Source organism: Anomaloglossus baeobatrachus, chromosome 4, assembly GCF_048569485.1.
Source record: "Anomaloglossus baeobatrachus isolate aAnoBae1 chromosome 4, aAnoBae1.hap1, whole genome shotgun sequence".
Classification (NCBI taxonomy): domain Eukaryota; kingdom Metazoa; phylum Chordata; class Amphibia; order Anura; family Aromobatidae; genus Anomaloglossus; species Anomaloglossus baeobatrachus.
The window spans coordinates 209499874-209521706 of NC_134356.1; the positions used below are offsets into that span (position 1 = coordinate 209499874).

Below are 21833 nucleotides of genomic sequence, written 5' to 3' on the forward strand. Positions count from 1 at the left end.
CCTTGAGAAATATCAAATCAATCACTGACCTATGCGAATGCTACAAAGTATGGTAGTCTATTATAACTAAAAGATGTTTCCGCTGCTTGGACAACCCCTTTTTCAATGTAAAATAAAAACAGCGTATATTCACCTCCAGTACCAATGCTATGTCAGGTCTGCCAAGGCTTATGTGACATTGTTATGTCAGATGAACACTCTAGCCAATCAGTGCTCATTAATGGATACCTTCTTACCATTGCTGTCCCAAAGAAGTGAGAGAGCTACATACAGCTAATTAGCGACCATCTGATTATTATGCCATGTGAACACTGTAGCCAATGTCACCTGAGCCCTGGGAAACACCCCATTTTACACTGGGGAATATGGTATATAGCAAGGGGTTGTCTAACTAGTGGATAATCCCTTTAAGATGTAATTTATGGACTAATAAATAGATGAAGTGCAGAATAGATTACATGCAGAACATATAAATGTATAGCATAAGAATGGTGCTTTGCTTGAAGTATTCTTACTGGCCTGTACTCAGTATTTGCACCACAGCTGTAACTTAGGGACTGGCGTTATGTAAGCAAGATGTTAATTGTAGAAAACTACTTAATTTGAAATAGCATATATTCAACACCAGTAGGTATCAGACTGGAACTCTTACATGTATGATTAATGTGAAAATAGCAACATGTGTCATTAAAACTTAACTTTTAATTGGGTTATATTAAGAAAAAAAGCAATAAGTGCAAATAGTGATCCACACACCAACTTAAAACCTGAAAATGATGAGGCCGATCAAGGAATAAAGCACCATCACTTTCATGCCGTAACACAGGTAAGCAAGAGGGCAGTATACCCTGTATGTAAATACCCGTCCAAATATCGTCAGCTATAAGGACACTGGGTGAATGTGGCCTACAATGAAGAGGCTTACAGGCAACCCAGAATACTACATAGCAGATGGCGACATTTGAGAAAAAACTAGCTGCCTAGCTATAGAAACACAACCTATACATTAACAGACAAAAAGACACCTCAATAGGTGTATATAATGTAAAATGGGTATCCACTAGTTGGTAACTCTAAGTGGATCCAATATAGACAAAGAAGAATCCTGTCTGTAGATAGGCTATAGGCAACAATTGCTATATAGTGCAATAGACACAAAAGAAAAAGGAGTGATCTCACCCAATTCAAATGTCCTGTTCAGGGGTCAAATTTCTCCTGTGTTACCGAAATCCATAAGTCAGGGTGACGGAAGAAGTGACTTGGTCGCTAGCCCTGTTAGGGATAAAGCTGACCCTTTTTCACAATAAACTCCCGCCCTGACAAGGGCAGTCCACAGCTGGCCCTGTTGTGGCTAGCCCTAATATCCAGACCAAGTGCCTCTCGACGCGTTTCACATCGTATCCATGCTCATCAGGGGAGGTGTATGGCACTTGAAAATGGCGGTGATGGCTCAATGCGGAGCTCAACCCTGTGTGGCCTGGTATCCATGAGGATGTACGAAACAATGGGGCTATAAAATGGGGGCCTTCACCTTACCCCCCTCTGGTGATTCGCCTCTGCAAATTATGCAGATGATCTGGCGGTGAGATAGAAAACCCGGATATTCAACAATTACACCGGGATTAATGATAAAAAGCGATTTATTTGAGATGGACTGTCATGACATATATAAGTGTACCTCCATAACAATAATCATACCAGATATTTCAGCAGAACGTATGTTATAACGCTGGTCCGTCAGTGGAGGGATATATTTCCTGGTTGCAGAGTCACATGACCGGTCACGCGGTCAGTGACGATTGGGGGCGTGTCAAAAAACACCGGGGGTGTGTATCACGTCTCGATGCATAATTCCGATCCGTCTGTGGAGGGATGTATTGTTTGGGTCACATGACCGACCACACGGTCAGTGACGATTGGAGGCGTGTTAAAGACAAGGAAGTATACGTCGCCTCCCAGAAAACAAAGCCGGTCCATCAATAGAGGGATGTATTTCATGGGTCACATGACCGATCACGCGGTCAGTGACGATTGGAGGCGCGTCATAAGTGCCGGGAGTATGTATTGCGTCCCAAAATATGACGTATGCGTTATGTATTATTCACTAAGTACACTAAACATATCTAGCAGAGTCATAGCCGCAGTTATGGTGCTAAATGGGAAGAGAAAGGGACATGCTCTGTACTATTCACACGGCACATGTCCATGATCTTATCAAGACGAACATAAGCTTCTTCCTCATCATAACGGAAAGTGACATGTGTAGAGACAACAAACAACTCCCTCTATGTTATAAAAGGATTGATTCAAGTAGTCCATACAGCTTATATGCACCATGCAGCACCAAACAGCGGTGTGTTAAACCGCATAATAAAGCTCTTGGTCATGTAGATGTTTACATAGTGCATGTAAGGAATAGAATTGCACAATGGGTACCATCCGTGTGCATTATCCAAATGCACATAACACAAAAAGAGGACGGGGGAGGGGAGGAACCAGGGATCACTATCCTCATAAAAAGAGGAAAATTGATATATAGTGGTTTGTATACATAATCAACATTAGTATCCCAATTAAATATCAGGGCAATGTATGTCCCGATAATGGAGTTCAGGTGACATTAACAAAGTTGACAAAAAGGGAGATCCAAAAAACCGATCAGTGGGAAAATGATGGCGAGGATAAACATCTACATGACCAAGAGCTTTATTATGCGGTTTAACACACCGCTGTTTGGTGCTGCATGGTGCATATAAGCTGTATAGACTACTTGAATCAATCCTTTTATAACATAGAGGGAGTTGTTTGTTGTCTCTACACATGTCACTTTCCGTTATGATGAGGAAGAAGCTTATGTTCGTCTTGATAAGATCATGACGTGCCGTGTGAATAGTACAGAGCATGTCCCTTTCTCTTCCATTTAGCACCATAACTGCGGCTATGACTCTGCTAGATATGTTTAGTGTACTTAGTGAATAATACGCATACGTCATATTTTGGGACGCAATACATACTCCCGGCACTTATGACGCGCCTCCAATCGTCACTGACCGCGTGATCGGTCATGTGACCCATGAAATACATCCCTCTATTGATGGACCCGGGCTTTGTTTTCTGGGAGGCGACGTATACTTCCTTGTCTTTAACACGCCTCCAATCGTCACTGACCGTGTGGTCGGTCATGTGACCCAAACAATACATCCCTCCACAGACTGATCGGAATTATGGCATCGGGACGTGATACACACCCCCGGTGTTTTTTGACACGCCCCCAATCGTCACTGACCGCGTGACCGGTCATGTGACTCTGCAACCAGGAAATAGATCCCTCCACTGACGGACCGGCGTTATAAACATACGTTCCGCTGAAATATCTGGTATGATTATTGTTATGGAGGTACACTTATATATGTCATGACAGAGTCCATCTCAAATAAATCGCTTTTTATCATTAATCCCGGTGTAATTGTTTATCCGGGTTTTCTATCTCACCGCCACATCATCTGCATAATTTGCAGAGGCGAATCACCAGAGGGGGGTGGGGTGAAGGCCCCCATTTTATAGCCCCATTGTTTCGAACATCCTCATGGATACCAGGCCACACAGGGTTGAACTCCGCATTGAGCCATCACCGCCATTTTCAAGTGCCATACACCTCCCCTGATGAGCATGGATACGATGTGAAACGCGTCGAGAGGCACTTGGTCTGGATATTAGGGCTAGCCACAACAGGGCCAGCTGTGGACTGCCCTTGTCAGGGCGGGAGTTTATTGTGAAAAAGGGTCAGCTTTATCCCTAACAGGGCTAGCGACCAAGTCACTTCTTCCGTCACCCTGACTTATGGATTTCGGTAACACAGGAGAAATTTGACCCCTGAACAGGACATTTGAATTGGGTGAGATCACTCCTTTTTCTTTTGTGTCTATTACACTATATAGCAATTGTTGCCTATAGCCTATCTACAGACAGGATTCTTCTTTGTCTATATTGGATCCACTTAGAGTTACCAACTAGTGGATACCCCATTTTACATTATATACACCTATTGAGGTGTCTTTTTGTCTGTTAATGTATAGGTTGTGTTTCTATAGCTAGGCAGCTAGTTTTTGCTCAAATGTCGCCATCTGCTATGTAGTATTCTGGGTTGCCTGTAAGCCTCTTCATTGTAGGCCACATTCACCCAGTGTCCTTATAGCTGACGATATTTGGACGGGTATTTACATACAGGGTATACTGCCGTCTTGCTTACCTGTGTTATGGCATGAAAGTGATGGTGCTTAATTCCTTGATCGGCCTCATCATTTTCAGGTTTTAAGTTGGTGTGTGGATCACTATTTGCACTTATTGCTTTTTTCTTAATATAACCCAATTAAAAGTTAAGTTTTAATGACACATGTTGCTATTTTCACTTCTCAAAACTATTTAAATATAGCAAAGTCAATTAAAGTCACAAATTGAGCAATTTATAAAAAAAAACATCTGTTGCGCATTCCTATTAGATATACAGTACATTTTCATATACATACACTGTATGAATTGGGCCTCATACTCATTGGAGAATATAGCTCTGATTCATTTAAAGGGGCATTATCATGTTATTAGATTGCGTTAGATAGCAGGAAAACAAGCAAGTTTTCAATTGTCTTGCTTTTTCTGCTATCATTGTCCTGCTATGGTAGCTTTTATGTTACATAGTGTACAGCTGGTTTCCAAGGTGATCAATCACCAGAACTGGCTGAATTTTGTACCAGTAACTATATTCTAGGAGGGAAGTTAACTACAATGATTTCAGTCAGCTTTCTCCAGCCCATTGATTTTATACATGTATACATATACATATGTATGAGCAAAAGGGTAACAATGTTCTGAACATTTGATTTTATGCTCCATATCTCATCATCCACTGCAGCTTTCAATGTGAGACTAACTTCTTTTTATAGACAATCATCTTGCATGAATACATGCAAGAATACATTGATGAGCAAAAGGGTAACAAATACAATGTTTTGAACTTTAACTTTCAGGCTTCATATTTTACCATTCACTACAGCTTTGAATGTGAGACTACCATCATTTTATAGGCAGTCATCTTGCCTATTTCATACATGAATTTGATTTGCAACTATTTAGCATATGATTAGTTATGCAGATTCTTGTCTACATTCAAGGCTGTAGTGGATTGGGATATATGAAGCCTGATCAAGAGCATGACCAGAAGGATTCACGCAGCATTGAAAGCCTGAGGATTTACAAAATACTAGCAAAATAATTAAAATTAAAACTTTGATTTTTAGGAGCAAAACAGTAACAATGCAATAGTGACATGGCAAGAAACTGCATAATAATTCATATGCTAAATAGTTACAAATCAAATTCATGGATGAAATAGGCAAGATGACTGTCCATAAAATGAAGGTCGTCTCGCATTCGAAGCTGTAGTGGATGGTGAAATATGAAGCCTGAAAGTTAAAAGTTCAAAACATTGTTACCCTTTTGCTCATCAATGTATACAAGAGTCATATTCTTACCTCCCTCTCTCTCAGCTCCTGCCAAAATTGCTGTTAAGGGTCCTGCATATAATCACAGTCCCTTGGGCCCTAGCTGTGGCAGATTCCAGAGCACTTTTCCTAATCACAGCAATAACTTTCCTCAGCCATGTGCTTGTTCAAAGACCCTGTTCTCTCTATATGTATCTGGGTGTAGAACAGACACTTGCAGACCATTAATTTGTTATAGCAGGATGGATGTCTTGATCTGAACTGTCATTTAAGGAGGATTTTCTATCCCTCCTCCCACCCCAATCCCCGGCGACTGGGAAGTAAGACTTCAGGGCTGTGAGCTGCTCAAGTGACAAATTGTGAATACCCCTTTATTGAACTGTGGCCATGTATGAGCAGCACATGGTCAGTACTTTTCTGTTATTAGATGTGATGAATGCTTCCATACACCGACTGCAATCAAAGTCTTTAAAATAGACACAAGCCATGTTCATATTCATAGTATATACAGTGTCTGAATAAATAGCACAGTCTCCATACCATAGACTAATGCATAGAAACCAGGAAATCCTTGCAGCATTTTAAACTATATTAAATATTAACATCATTTTCCTGTTTTTATTTGCAGTAAAGCCGACCTACTGCTTGCATCTGAAGGAGAATGCAAAACAAAGGTTTATATTTTTATGAATATATATACTTTTTTTTATTTATTTTTTTTTTACAGTATACAATATGTATTAAAAGTTTATTCTGAAAATCACAAATTTCTCCCCTATCCATAATATAGGGGGAAAACTTGCTGATGGCTGGGGGTCTGAATACTTTGTCCCTCACAATCTTAGTGCTTTTCAGCTCTGTCTTGAATGGATCAGAGGAGCATATATTTGGCCTCCATTCATTGTAAATGGGCCTGCTGGAAATAACCAAGCACGGTGATTTTTATGGTAATGCCATAAACAATGATTAGAGTAGCGGTTCAGCACCTTTGCGCTATTGAAAACAGGGTTGCAGATCTAGGATCTCAGGGTTTCAGAACTCTTATTTTGGAAGATAACTTTATGGTTGTCACTGTCTGATCATACACTATATTGGTTAGTCTTATAACTTGTCATTCACTTTACAGGCACTTTAATTCTAGAGCTTGTGACATAGATAATCCTAAATTATCTGCTACAATGCAGTCACCTTTTTACTGTCTCTTCAGCTATGCAATTTAATGCGTTTTATTGTGATTGATATATCTTAGAACTATTTTGATTTTTTTTTTTTTTATTTGTGGTTGAAATTTTTGCACAGATTTCAGTCATAAACTAAGCCAACTAATTGAAGGTGTAAAATTAGAGTATGCAATGTACAGAAGATTTTTTTTTTCAGCGCACCACATCCAAGGACAATACCAGTCTGTCACGGTTAAAGTTTCACGAACAAGTCCATGGGCCGGTTCCCAGGTAATTTCAGGTGCAAGGTTTTTCCACACGTCCAGCAAACATCAATATGTCAGTCTCCCCTTCATGAAAAAAGTGTTATTTATTGATGTATGATATAAAATTAAAAGATGATAGATGAGTCACTTACGCGTTTTGAGCATAACAGGTCATAAATAATTTAAAGCTATTACACTCGAAATCCGTAAGGGACTTATCTATCATCTTTTCATCTTTTAATTAGATATCATGCATCAATAAAGGATTTTTTTTTTTTTAATGAAGAGGAGACTGACATATTCATGTTTGCTGGACATTTGTAAAAACCTTGCACTGTAAAATTAGAGTAGAAAGTCAAAAGATCCCTGTCACGAACCACCGGGGGGGTCACTCAGAAATCCCCCGCGCTGGCTACCAGTACGTCACAATCGGGGGGTAACAAGTGGGGGTCACCCCTCCTTTATACCTCCCGACCGACAGACAGAGCACGTGACGCGCTCTCTAGCGCCCCTCTTATAGTCAGGCCAATTATGGAATTGCCCGACAATAAGCAAGGAGGCCGCTATACTACTTATGCCGATTATTGAAGGGTCCCCGGTGAGAGTAGGGTATATATTCCCCCGACCTCCGCGGGCGGAATATATAAAACCTCCCCGAATCTCACTGGCCTCCCCACAATAATCCTTGGCACAACTCGCTGCCACCAACCGCTTCACGGTAACTATTAGCCGAACACACAGACGTGGGATTCAAGATCGAGATAACAGAACAGCCCAAGATTAATTATATAATTTAATCAGCCTAAAGCACACTAGAAACTACAATATATACAATAGGGAATCTACAGAATATACATATGTCAGAGTACAGTTACAGATAAAGCATGGTTTACAAACAGGCATACACAGTTCCAGCAGTTACCTTGTTTCCAGGATCTTTCCCACAGATGTTTCCTACACGTGACCCCCGGCGAAAGAACACTGGAAAATGGCCGAAGTAGGGTTATCAACCTGGGCAAATCCAGGTCCCCTCCTACCTTAGTGACCTCAGAGGGAGCACTGCTCCACCCCTGGCTGGAGTTATGGACAATATCCACAACATGGAATATGGGCCATAACTTTGCCTGGGAGCGTCGTAGGCGGACGCCAACGCTCTCATTGTGACAGTTATGAATTTAGCTACAGAACGAGAGGACTCATGACTTGTCTACTAGTTCCCCATTGGCTGATATCACGCCTGGGGTACTTCCCGATGTCCTACTCCCATAAAAAAGGTGTGCCAGCATCGTCCGCATGCAGAGACACCATTTTTATGGTTTCCATATTTATCGGAAATATGGCTTGCGAGATATGAACCATATTTTACTGGAGTCGTTCTGTCTGGATACTTCCAAGCTTGCTAATTAGATAGCAGCCCCTACCACAGGGTCACGGCAGGGAGTCATCCTGTGTCCATTGTTCCCACATCATCTAATCTCCATATCACAGGAGATGGCCATGGGATGTGTTGCTAGGATGTGACACCTTCCAAGATGTTGGACATTGAGAACAAGAAGGGAGGGGGCACGGCCATGGAGTGATGAGAGCGATTATGACTGGAAATCATAATTCCTCTTCATATCCCAGGATTTGCCTCACAATCCCAAAATGTAACATCCAGCATGAAGCACTAAGTGATTAGTGATGAGCGAACCCATGGAAGTTCAGTTTGGTGGGTTCAGCCGGACTTTACATAAAGGTCAGTTTGGGACCCGGACTCGACCTGAACCCCAATGGAAGTCACTAATTGGGCAGTTTGGGTATCCACCCACATGCAGCCAGCTATAAACAGATCACTTATGGGGGAGGGTGGTTGGGGTGCTTCCACTTTTTTTTTTTATCGTGAACATTGCATCCAATCTCCCTGTTGTTACCCCCAGTGCGAGCCATTCAAATACTGCATGCGGCTCATGCTGGGCTGAGCACCGAGCGTATCCGAGGACAGCGATGCTCATGCGAGTGGTTTGCACACATAAAGCACCCATACTCTGAACCCAAACTACGCTGGTTTCTTTTGTAAAGTTTGGTACGAACAATGAACATTAGGTTTGCTCATCTCTGTTTCTAGTTTAAGAATGCACTGTCTAAATAGAATATTTCATTACCGTGTAACTTAAAAAAAAATGTGTTTTACTCCTTAAGGAGTCCTCACTTATTTTTTTTTTTTTATTTTGTTTTTATCTCTACTTCTTCCAAGAGCCATACATACTTTATTTTTTACTAGATATATAGTACTGTTCAATTTTTTTGTAGGTATGGAAAAAATGCTTTAAAAAATAGAAGTATTAAAAGTTCATTTTTATTAGTAAAGAGCAAAGTGAATGAACAAAAAAGAAATATAAATGCAATTTTCTTCATCGTTCCTTATGGGAGACCCAGACCATGACCATGGGTGTATAGCTTCTGCCTCCGGAGGACACACAAAGTACTACACCAAAAGTGTAGCTCCTCCCTCCAAGCATATACACCCCCTGGATGACAAATCCAACCAGTTCAATGCTTTGTGTTCAGGAGGTCACACACACACATGCATTCTCATCTGATTTTTGATTTTTGATTTTTAATTTCAAAGATTTGGAAGAAAAGTGGGTCCAATCTGGACTCCCGGCATGTCCCTTCTCACCCCACTGTGTCGGCGGTGCTGTTAAGGTTGATTTTACAAGGCTGGAGCCTTCACATGCCGCGCTCCTTCACCATCCCCTGAGGCTCTGGCTTGAAGTGTGAGCCATCACGGTTCTCACTGCTTTGCAGGAGACCGGTCTCCATCCGCAGCCCTTTCAGGACCCTGCCGGACGGAGCGCTCACCCCTCAGGGACCTGGCCCTGCGTCTCATAAGCTAAGTATTGAGACATTATTGAGGGGTCCCTTGTACATTTATTGTGGGGAGAGTGTGTTATTTCACCTTGCTGTGATTTCCGGCCGGTTCTCTGGTTTTTTCCTGAGAACCGCGCCGAGGGTGCCTGCTCGTCGGCCGCATGGGAAAATCTAGGCCCCGGCTTCAGATGCGGCCTAGTTTCGTTTTCAGTGCCCCTGCATGTCAGTCATGCAGGGGAACAGTGCGGCGCCGCCCACCGGCCGTTCAGCAGAGGGGAGGACACTCCTCTCTGAGGAGATGTTTCCCTCCCCTGTATTTCCCCTTGGCCCTCCGGTTCCCGCTCTTGGACTAAACCCCGCCCCCCCCTCACTCCGACGCCATTTTATCAGCGTTCACACACTGATCGGCGCTGGCTGCTGCAGCTACTGCATCTGTCTGGGGGTCCAAGCTGTGGAATCCGGAGGGCACACAAAAAGCGGTCTGGTAAGCCACAACCTCTGGTTGTGGGCTTTATTATACACTCTCTGGGGGTCATTCTGAAGGAGTGTATTCTTTACTGCAGAGCCTCCACCTCAGCAGCATGACTCTCACTAGGAGCAAGGCTGCAAGGCTTTACTCTATATGCACTGCATGTCAGCTCATTCTGCCTGAACCGAGCACATATCCACATTGTGATGCCTGCTCTAACATGGTGGTGCCTCAGCCTGGAGTCTCCCCAGGGGTCCCTCCGGCTGCTCCAGCCCAGGTGGCTGAACCCCCGGCTTGGGTAGCATCGTTTTCTAAAGCTATCTCCCAGTCTTTTGCCGACTCCATGGGACAGCTGTCCCGGACTCTTCTGACCATGCATCAGCCCCCTTCTCAGGGTGCCTCTGCTGCTCCGACTCGCTCTGCAGAGCTCACAGAGGATTTTGTATCTGTTCCCGGACCCCGTCCTCCTAAACGGAGACGCAGGGACTCCTCTCCTTCCTCGTCCCACGGCTTTGATTCACGAGCTGATTTGCAGGGCGAGGAGGATGCCTTTACTGTGGGTTCGGACGCTACCTCTATGTACCCCATTGATCTATCTGAAGGTGATGCGGATGTTAGTGACTTGATTGCGTCCATTAATTCCGTACTGTACCTCAATCCACCTGTGTCAGAGGACCAAGCCTCTCTGGTAGAAAAACACCAGTTTACCTCACCTAAGAGAGCAAGGAGTATGTTTTTTAACCACTCCAGTTTTCAGGCCACTGTGACCAAGCCCAGGGCCTGTCCTGACAAACGCTTCCCAAAGCGTAGTTCTGATGACCGTTTTCCCTTTCCACCAGAAGTGGTCAAGGAGTGGGCTCATTCACCAAAGGTAGATCCTCCGGTGTCTAGAATCTCAGCCCGGACAGTTGTATCTGTGGCCGATGGCACCTCACTTAAGGATCCCACTGACCGCCAGGTTGACCTTCTGGCCAAATCTGTATATGAGGCGGCAGGGGCCTCGTTCTCCCCATCTTTTGCAGCAGTGTGGGCTCTTAAGGCAGTCTCTGCTTCTCTGGCGGAGATACATTCCCTCGCCAGGGATTCTATGCCCGAAATGGTTGCCTTAACTTCCCAGGCTTCGGCTTTTTCATCCTATGCCATGTCTGCCATTCTGGAGGCTTCTCACCGCACGGCGGTGGCTTCCGCTAATTCCCTCGCGATCCGCGGGATCTTGTGGCTTCGAGAGTGGAAAGCAGACGCTTCTTCCAAGAAGTACCTTGCTGGGCTCCCCTTTGCTGGGTCCCGGCTGTTCGGTGAACAACTGGATGAAATTATTAAGGAAGCTACTGGCGGGAAGAGTACTTCCTTGCCACAAACTAAAACCAGGAAACCTGTCCAGGGCAGGAACCAGTCGAGGTTTCGTTCCTTTCGTTCCTCTAACTGGTCCTCCTCTAAGCCCTCAGCCTCGTCCACTAACTCAGCCAAGGATCGAAAACCTAGCTGGCGCACGAAGCCGCGTCCTCAGAAGAACGGAGGAGCCGCTGCCACTAAGGCAGCCTCCTCTTGACTATCTGGCTGCGCCAGCAACGTCCTTGGTCGGTGGCAGGCTCTCCCACTTTGGCGACATGTGGTTTCAACATGTCTCCGATCAGTGGGTGCGGGATATCATCTCCCACGGCTACAGGGTAGAATTTTCTTCCAGCCCGCCAAACAGATTTTTTCTGTCCACTCCCCCCTGTTCCAAAGCCGCCGCCTTCTCTCAGGCCGTGGCATCCTTGCAGGCCAACGGAGTAATTGTACCGGTTCCCGCCCGGGAACGGTTCAGAGGTTTCTACTTAAACCTCTTCCTAGTCCCCAAGAAGGACGGTTCCTTCCGGCCCATCCTGGATCTCAAGCTTCTCAACAAGCATGTTCAGGTGCGGCACTTTCGCATGGAATCTCTACAATCGGTCATTGCCTCAATGACCCAAGGAGATTTTCTAGCATCCATCGACATCAGAGATGCCTATCTGCATGTGCCAATTGCAGTTTCTCACCAGCGTTGGCTACGTTTTGCAATCGGAGAGGAACATTTCCAATTCGTGGCTCTCCCCTTCGGGTTAGCCACGGCCCCTCGTGTATTCCCCAAGGTCATGGCAGCAGTGGTTGCGGTTCTGCACCTCCAGGGGTTGGCAGTGATTCCTTACCTGGACGACCTTCTAGTCAAGGCTTCATCCAGGGCAGACTGTCAGCAGAGTGTCTCACTCACTCTCGCCACGCTTGTTCAATTCGGGTGGCTTGTCAATCTGCCCAAGTCCACTCTGTCCCCGACCCAGAAACTTGCGTACCTGGGGATGCAATTCGAGACTCTGTCGGCACTTGTGAAGCTGCCCTTAGTCAAACAGCAGTCCCTTCATCTGGCGGTGCGTTCCCTGTTGAAGCCCCGTCGTCATTCCATAAGGCACCTCATGCAGGTGCTGGGTCAGATGGTGGCGTCAATGGAAGCGGTTCCCTTTGCCCAGTTCCATCTGCATCCTCTGCAGCCGGACATTCTCCGCTTTTGGGACAAGCGGACCTCTTCCTTGCACAGGCTAGTGGCTCTGTCGCCACAGACCAGGAGCTCTCTTCAGTGGTGGCTTCGGCCCCTCTCTCTGTCTCAGGGACGCTCCTTCCTGACTCCGTCCTGGGTGATCCTCACCACAGATGGCAGTCTCTCCGGATGGGGAGCAGTATTTCTCCACCACCGAGCACAGGGCACTTGGACTCCGTCCGAATCAGCCCTCTCGATCAATGTGCTGGAAATCAGAGCTGTGCTCCTAGCTCTCGTAGCCTTTCACCACCTGTTGGCGGGCAAGCACATTCGAGTCCAGTCGGACAACGCGACAGCAGTTGCCTACATCAATCACCAGGGCGGGACTCGCAGCCGCCTAGCAATGTTGGAAGTTCAACGTATCCTTCAGTGGACAGAGGACTCAAAGTCCACCATATCCGCAGTCCACATCCCAGGCGTAGAAAACTGGGAGGCAGATTATCTCAGCCGTCAAACCGTGGACAGCGGCGAGTGGGCCCTGCATCCGGCAGTGTTCCGGTCAATCTGCCGCAAGTGGGGCACTCCGGAAGTGGATCTAATGGCATCCCGGCACAACAACAAGGTCCCGGTTTACGTGGCTCGCTCCCACGATCCTCAGGCCTTGGCAGCGGACGCGCTGGTTCAGGATTGGTCCCAGTTCCGTCTGGCATACGTGTTTCCCCCTCTAGCTCTCTTGCCCAGAGTCCTGCGCAAGATCAGAATGGAGGGCCGTCGGGTCATAATCATTGCTCCAGACTGGCCCAGGTGAGCTTGGTACCCAGACCTGCTCCGCCTGTCCGTAGAGGTGCCTTGGCATCTCCCGGACCGCCCAGACCTTCTCTCTCAAGGTCCGTTTTTCCGCCAGAATTCTGCGGCTCTCAGATTGACGGCGTGGCTCTTGAGTCCTGGATCCTGACGGCTTCAGGCATTCCTTCCGAGGTCATCTCCACTATGACTCAGGCTCGGAAGTCTTCCTTGGCCAGGATTTACCACAGGACTTGGAGAATTTTCCTGTCCTGGTGTCGCTCTTCCGGCCATGCTCCTTGGCCGTTTTCTTTGCCGACCATCCTGTCCTTTCTACAGTCCGGTCTGCAGCTGGGACTATCCCTCAATTCCCTCAAGGGACAGGTCTCGGCTCTGTCAGTGTTGTTCCAGCGGCGTATCGCCCGACTAGCCCAGGTGCGCACCTTCATGCAGGGCGCATCTCACATCATTCCTCCTTACCGGCGGCCTTTGGCTCCCTGGGACCTTAATCTGGTCCTCACGGCCTTACAGAAACCCCCCTTTGAGCCTCTTAGGGAGGTTCCTTTGTTTCGACTTTCACAGAAAGTGGTCTTTCTGGTGGCCATAACTTCTCTCAGGAGAGTCTCTGATTTGGCTGTGCTCTCTTCGGAGTCACCCTTTTTGGTTTTTCACCAAGACAAGGTGGTTCTCCGTCCGACTCCGGACTTTCTCCCTAAGGTGGTGTCTCCTTTCCACCTTAACCAGGACATTTCATTGCCTTCCCTTTGTCCGGCCCCTGTGCATCACTTTGAGAAAGCGTTGCATACTTTAGATCTGGTGCGGGCGCTCCGGATCTATGTGTCACGCACCGCCGCTCTTAGGCGGTGCACCTCTCTTTTTGTGCTAACCACGGGTCAGCGCAAGGGTCTCTCGGCTTCTAAACCGACCCTAGCTCGTTGGATTAGGTCGGCCATATCCGATGCCTACCAATGTTTTCAGGTGCCTCCACCGCCGGGGATTAAGGAGCACTCGACCAGAGCTGTCGGTGCCTCTTGGGCTTTCAGGCACCAGGCTACGGCTCAGCAGGTCTGTCAGGCTGCCACTTGGTCTAGTCTGCACACCTTTTCGAAGCACTACCAAGTGCATGCTCATGCTTCGGCAGATGCGAGCTTGGGCAGACGCATCCTTCAGGCGGCTGTCGCCCATTTGTGAAGTTAGGTTTTGCCTACTTCTCAGTTTCTGTTTATTTCCCACCCATGGACTGCTTTGAGACGTCCCATGGTCTGGGTCTCCCATAAGGAACGATGAAGAAAAAGAGAATTTTGTTTACCGTAAATTCTTTTTCTTATAGTTCCGACATGGGAGACCCAGCACCCTCCCTGTTGCCTGTTGGCAGTTCTTGTTCCGTGTGTTTTCACCGGCTGTTGTTGTAGACAGAGGTTCCGGTTTTTCCGGGTTTTACTCTCTCTCTACTTGTGGGTGGATGTCCTCCTTCAGCTTTTGCACTAAACTGGTTGGATTTGTCATCCAGGGGTTGTATATGCTTGGAGGGAGGAGCTACACTTTTGGTGTAGTACTTTGTGTGTCCTCCGGAGGCAGAAGCTATACACCCATGGTCATGGTCTGGGTCTCCCATGTCGGAACTATAAGAAAAAGAATTTACGGTAAGTAAACAAAATTCTCTTTTTTATTTGCCTTCAAAAACGCATCAAAGCATCACTTCTTCGAGATACACTTATAGCTTTTGAAGGAAAGCGGCAGAGAGGTTGTTCTAAATATCATGGAACAGATCCTCCGAGGAAGTTGGCTTAAGGGGGCTTTATACGCAGCGACATCGCTAGTGATGTCGCTCGTGAAAGGACCCGCCCCCCTCGTTTGTGAGTCACGGGCAAATCTCTTCCCGTGGTGCACAATATCGCTGCGAGCCGTCACACATACTTACCTTCCTAGCGACGTCGCTGTGACGCCGCACGAACCGCTCCCTTAAAAAAAAAGGCTGTTTGCTAGCCGGCAAACAGCCTCTTTTCTAAGGGGGCGGTTAGTACGGCGTCACAGCGACATCACACGGCAGCCGTCCAATAGAAGCGGAGGGGCGGAGAGCAGCCGCAGAAAGTCATGCCCACCTCGTTGCCAGCAGGACGCAGGTACAGTGTTGTTTGATGTTCCTGGGGTGTCACACGTAGCGATGTGTGCTGCCTCAGGAACGACTAACAACCTGCGTCCTGCACAAGCGACGACATTTGGGAAATGGACGACGTGTCAACAATCAACGATTTGGTGAGTATTTTACATCGTTAGCGGTTGCTCGTACGTGTCACACGCAACGACGTCGCTAATGAGGCGGGATGTGCGTCACGAATTCCGTGATCCCAACGACATCTCGTTAGCGATGTCGCTGTGTGTAACGGGGCCTTTAGACAAATCTTTCAGACTCGATGCTGTTGAGATCAGAGCCAAACGAAGACCTGATCTCAAAGTATTGTAGATGTTGAGGGCTTTTTTTTTTTTTTTTTTTTCAGGGATTAGTTGTAGTTTTGGTTGACATTCATTTCACCATAATGTGAACTGAAAATGGGACAAAATTCCAAGGGGATTAAACTGGAAAACTGAGAACAGCAAATCAACCTTTGTTTTAGGGTATTTTTTTATGATCCCTTTGCAGTAAAAAGTGACCTGAATTAAGAAGATTACGGTGATAACAAATTTATTTATTTATATATATTTTTTTTTTTTGCTCTCCCATTTCAAATTTTCCCTTTTTTTTTATTTCATTTTGAAAACTAACTTTTTATGTATAAAGGCTTGCGTTTTTTACAGTAAGTTGTTGGTTTTATTGATACCATTTTAGAGTCTATATAACTTTTAGTCTCTTTTATTCTAATTTGTGGGGAAGTAACTTGACAAAAAAATATTATTTTGTTTATTTGATTTTTAGTTTTTTTTATTTCGCTCTTTACTTGTATGGGATAAATCTTTTTATGGTTTATTTAGTCAGACAATGACAAATACAATAATTTTTAGATTTCGACAAGAAATGTGGAAGGATTTAAACTTTAATATTGGTTAGATATGTTTTTAATCCTTACTTTTTTTTTATTAGTTACCTTAGGGAATCTAAAAAACAAAATGCTGGAGTGGTGGTTAAAATTAAGTTAGAAAATAAATAAATGGAAATAAATAACTTATTATCTATAAGGAATTAATTAATTTTATATGCATACTTACTTGATAGCTGTAAATCTTTTTTCTCTATTTTTCCGCGCTACAGGATGAATGTGCGGAATTCGGAAATTTTTGTACTTTAATTTACCAACCTGTTTGTGGATCTGATGGTATAACCTATCCCAGCAAATGCAATTTATGCGGTGCTAAGAAAAAGTAAGTACTGCTCAGATCTACAGCTTAATGAAAATGTTTGTAGAGGATATAGAATTTGAAAAATGTCATAAAGATTGGGATTTTATCATAAACTATTTTTTTTACAGTTTCAAGGTTGTTTTTTTAATGTGAATATCTATACGTATCATAAGATGCTTATGTTCTCAAACTGGCCATTAGAGAAGTCACAAACTATACATCCTATTTTCTGCAGCTTTCCTGTCTGCTTTACTGTGTAGATGGGCACATCAGTAGAAGGCAGAGGATTCCACCTGTATTGCACATCGGCTATATCTCCAGTGAAGAGAGTGGGCTTATATGTGACCACTTCTTTTATCAATGCAGGTTGGGCACCAGTCGGAATGGGGAATCTGTGAACAAATTGTACCCATATATGAGGTCCAGGGGTGGCACCTGGTAGACATTTATGGTATATCCCATGATTATGTCTCAGGATATGTCATAAATGTCTAAAGCCATGTCTAACCTACCTGTCAGTCGCAAGAAAACACCTTTAAGAGGATGCCAATGCTCTTAATGTTAATTCAGTTAACTCCTTCCCGACTAGGCGATTTTCTGTTTTTGCGTTTTGGTTTTGACCTCACTTTCGTCCAAGACCCATAATATTTCATTTTTTCAGTCAATGTAGCAAGGGCTTGTTTCAGATTCCCATCTGTCATGACAAACTAGGGACACCTTGCAATCACATTGTGTAAAGGAGGTGATTGGCATATAGAACAGCAGGCCTCGTGTTGTAAATGCCACTGTAAATGCTTGACAGTAGCATTTATGTGGCTGGCAGAAACAGGTGGCACTTAGTTCTTCCCGCAGCTGTTTGAGAAAGACAATGGCTGAATAATACAGCTATCATTTGCCGGAAATGGGGCAGGCCCAGGTCCTGAGCCCGCATCAAAGACAGGGACCCAACATCGGATATACCAGTACAGCCAATGTGTGTAAGGAGTTAAGTATATTTAAGGTGTATGAATACCTAAATCAATAATATAGAGGAGTTACAGTCAGGGCCAGAAATATTTGGACAGTGACACAAGTTTTGTTATTTTAGCTGTTTACAAAAACATGTTCAGAAATACAATTATATATATAATATGGGCTGAAAGTGCACACTCCCAGCTGCAATATGAGCGTTTTCACATCCAAATCGGAGAAAGGGTTTAGGAATCATAGCTCTGTAATGCATAGCCTCCTCTTTTTCAAGGGACCAAAAGTAATTGGACAAGGGACTCTAAGGCCTGCAATTAACTCTGAAGGCGTCTCCCTCGTTAACCTGTAATCAATGAAGTAGTTAAAAGGTCTGGGGTTGATTACAGGTGTGTGGTTTTGCATTTGGAAGCTGTTGCTGTGACCAGACAACATGCGGTCTAAGGAACTCTCAATTGAGGTGAAGCAGAACATCCTGAGGCTGAAAAAAAGAAAAAATCCATCAGAGAGATTGCAGACATGCTTGGAGTAGCAAAATCAACAGTCGGGTACATTCTGAGAAAAAAGGAATTGACTGGTGAGCTTGGGAACTCAAAAAGGCCTGGGCGTCCACAAATGACAACAGTGGTGGATGATCGCCGCATACCTTCTTTGGTGAAGAAGAACCCGTTCACAACATCAACTGAAGTCCAGAACACTCTCAGTGAAGTAGGTGTATCTGTCTCTAAGTCAACAGTAAAGAGAAGACTCCATGAAAGTAAATACAAAGGGTTCACATTTAGATGCAAACCATTCATCAATTCCAAAAATAGACAGGCCAGAGTTAAATTTGCTGAAAAACGCCTCAAGAAGCCAGCTCAGTTCTGGGAAAGTATTCTATGGACATATGAGACAAAGATCAACCTGTACCAGAATGATGGGAAGAAAAAAGTTTGGAGAAGAAAGGGAACGACACATGATCGAAGGCACACCACATCCTCTGTAAAACATGGTGGAGGCAACGTGATGGCATGGGCATGCATGGCTTTCAATGGCACTGGGTCACTTGTGTTTATTGATGACATAACAGCAGACAAGAGTAGCTGGATGAATTCTGAAGTGTACCGGGATATACTTTCAGCCCAGATTCAGCCAAATGCCGCAAAGTTGATCGGACGGCGCTTCATAGTACAGATGGACAATGACCCCAAGCATACAGCCAAAGCTACCTAGGAGTTCATGAGTGCAAAAAAGTGGAACGTTCTGCAATGGCCAAGTCAATCACCAGATCTTAACCCAATTGAGCATGCATTTCACTTGCTCAAATCCAGAGTTAAGACGGAAAGACCCACAAACAAGCAAGACCTGAAGGCTGCGGCTGTAAAGGCCTGGCAAAGCATTAAGAAGGAGGAAACCCAGCGTTTGGTGATGTCCATGGGTTCCAGACTTAAGGCAGTGATTGCCTCCAAAGGATTCGCAACAAAATATTGAAAATAAAAATATTTTGTTTGGGTTTGGTTTATTTGTCCAATTACTTTTGACCTCCTAAAATGTGGAGTGTTTGTAAAGAAATGTGTACAATTCCTACAATTTCTATCAGATATTTTTGTTCAAACCTTCAAATTAAACGTTACAATCTGCACTTGAATTCTGTTGTAGAGGTTTCATTTCAAATCCAATGTGGTGGCATGCAGAGCCCAACTCGCGAAAATTGTATCACTGTCCAAATATTTCTGGATCTAACTGTACTTCCTGTCGATTTTGTATACGTCTTAGATACATGTCATGTAATCTGTCAATAATTTAATCAAAGTGATATAGAAAAAGGACCAGGGAGAATGGGTGCTGAAAGGGAGAACACCCCACATGTCCCGGAAGAAAATAAGGGAGAAAATCTCCAAAGGATCCAAACCCCCTCCCAGGGTAGTAAGTAACCACACAGAGGATGACAGCCCAGAGGTATAGTAAAGCCTAATAAATCAGGTAAACCTAAGTAAAGCCCAAAGGGCGCTGCACCTACCAGGGTGATGGATCACAAGGAACCGGGGTAGCACGTGGGGACCGACGTCCCACGTGCTACCCCGGTTCCTTGTGATCCATCACCCTCTGGGTGTTATCCTCTGTGTGGTTACTTACTACCCTGGGAGGGGGTTTGGATCCTTTGGAGATTTTCTCCCTTATTTTCTTCTAGGACACGTGGGGTGTTCGCCCTTTCAGCACCCATTCTCCCTGGTCCTTTTTCTATATCACTTTGATTAAATTATTGACACATCCACAGCATTATTTAAATAAAATGTTTTATACATTTATAATTATGGTTTGTTTGAGTGTCTTTTATATCTGGCAAACTTAAAGACTCTTCTCTTTTTGGGTATTATCAATTATTGAGTTGTTGCCAATAATACTTTATGTGGCTCTTTTTTGTTCTTATGTCATGTAATCTGTAGAAAAATATGATTCTGAAACCTTCTCTTTGTTTTAATTTTACAGGAATGCTGACCTGAAGATGTTTGCTGAAGGAAAATGTCAAGAATAGAGTTATTAATCCATGTATCATAATTACATTTCTTGTAATGTGAACATAAAACTGATGTAAATGGAAAAGCATCACACATGGTCTTGAAATATACTAAATTTTATCAGTTACAATTCTCTTAAATAAAAAGGGCACTTAAATATCAAAAATAGCTTTTATGAATATGATTTAGGTCTAAGTTAGAGCATCATCAGTGTTATTGACTAGGTGTCATGGTTCGCCTCCTCCTCCACATGGCTATTGGGTGGAGCCTTCTCCCGGGCCTCACTTCCGGAGCCTGGATGCCTTAAAAGCTGACATTGCCAGTGAACCAGCGCCGGCTATAAGCTTAGCGCTGCTTTGCCTGTGAGTGCTGGTCCCGGTAAGTGTGATCCTGATCCGTTCTCTCTCTGTGCCCTAAGCCTCTGTCTGTGTTCTGTCCCCTAGTCATTCTGCCATTCCTCTGTCCCACCTCCTTTTTTCCCAAAATAGCCCCGATTGTTCCCCCCTCTCCTACCTACCCACTCAGTTGTTTTCTCTGGTACTGACTTTGGCCTGATCTCGACTCTTCCTCTGCTAGTTCCTCCGGTCTTCCTGCTGCCCGGATGACCCGGACTCATCTGACCATCCTCCACATGCTCCACAGCTTCAGCTGTCCTGCTGATGCTGGCAGACACTGCATTAGCACACACTTGGAGTTCCCCTCCTTGCTCATTCAGCTCCATGTAGTGTTTTTCTCTGCAGGCCTCCAGCTCCCCCTGCTGGCAGCCTGACATTAGATTTTTCTGTCTGGTAATCAGAGAAAAGGCAATGTTCTATGCATAGAATGAGGCATGTATGTTCAGTTTTATACATAACACTACAGCAAGCATTTAAATATAGTAAAAAATAGAAAAAAAAAACTAGAAATCAACAGCATTATACCACAAACAAATGTTGCAAATATTGTAACAAAAAGATAAAAGTTCCAGTCTCCTTAAGGTACCTGCTGGAGATATTAACTTTATCTGCTGCAAAAGGACTTCCAGTCTAATTTTGATGAAATTTGCACAAATTCAAATCCGAGAATTTCAAACAATTTGTAATTTAATTTCCATGGATCAAAAATAAATAAACAAATGTTGGTGCCATTTCAAACATTACTGTAGACTGTGAGAGTGAATAATGTCAGTTCAGGCCATGCATTTGGAACCTGTCCTGCGTTTGCACATCTTACCCCTTTGCCGGGAGGAAATGAACCTTAATCCTCCTGACAATATTTGGTTCAGTCACCGCTTTATAACATTCAGAAGGAACTGTCACAGGTACAATAAAAGATAAGGCAGGGAAAGCACTGGCCATTTTAGGGTTTTCAGCTCAAGGATAGGAGGTCAGAGAGTACAACATATTATCAGATATAGGGAGAGAAACGTCTAAGGCCAGAATCACATTTGCTAGTGCCTTGCGTGTAACTCGCGCGAGTCTCTCATGGTAGAACCCGACCTGGCCGCACACTCCCCTGACAGGAGTGGGTCGGTTGC

General features: G+C 44.6%; 1 protein-coding gene across 1 annotated transcript in view; it reads left to right on the plus strand.

The window, feature by feature from the left end:
• The window catches only part of LOC142301370 (double-headed protease inhibitor, submandibular gland-like), a 32535-nt gene extending 12052 nt beyond the window's left edge, over positions 1 to 20483 (plus strand). The window contains exons 6-8 of the mRNA XM_075342360.1: positions 6127 to 6172; positions 16768 to 16877; positions 20289 to 20483. Of these exons, the coding sequence (XP_075198475.1) occupies positions 6127 to 6172; positions 16768 to 16877; positions 20289 to 20334 (202 nt within the window). The 3' untranslated portion in view covers positions 20335 to 20483. The remainder of the gene's footprint in view (positions 1 to 6126; positions 6173 to 16767; positions 16878 to 20288) is intronic.
• The last annotated feature ends 1350 nt before the right edge of the window (positions 20484 to 21833 follow it).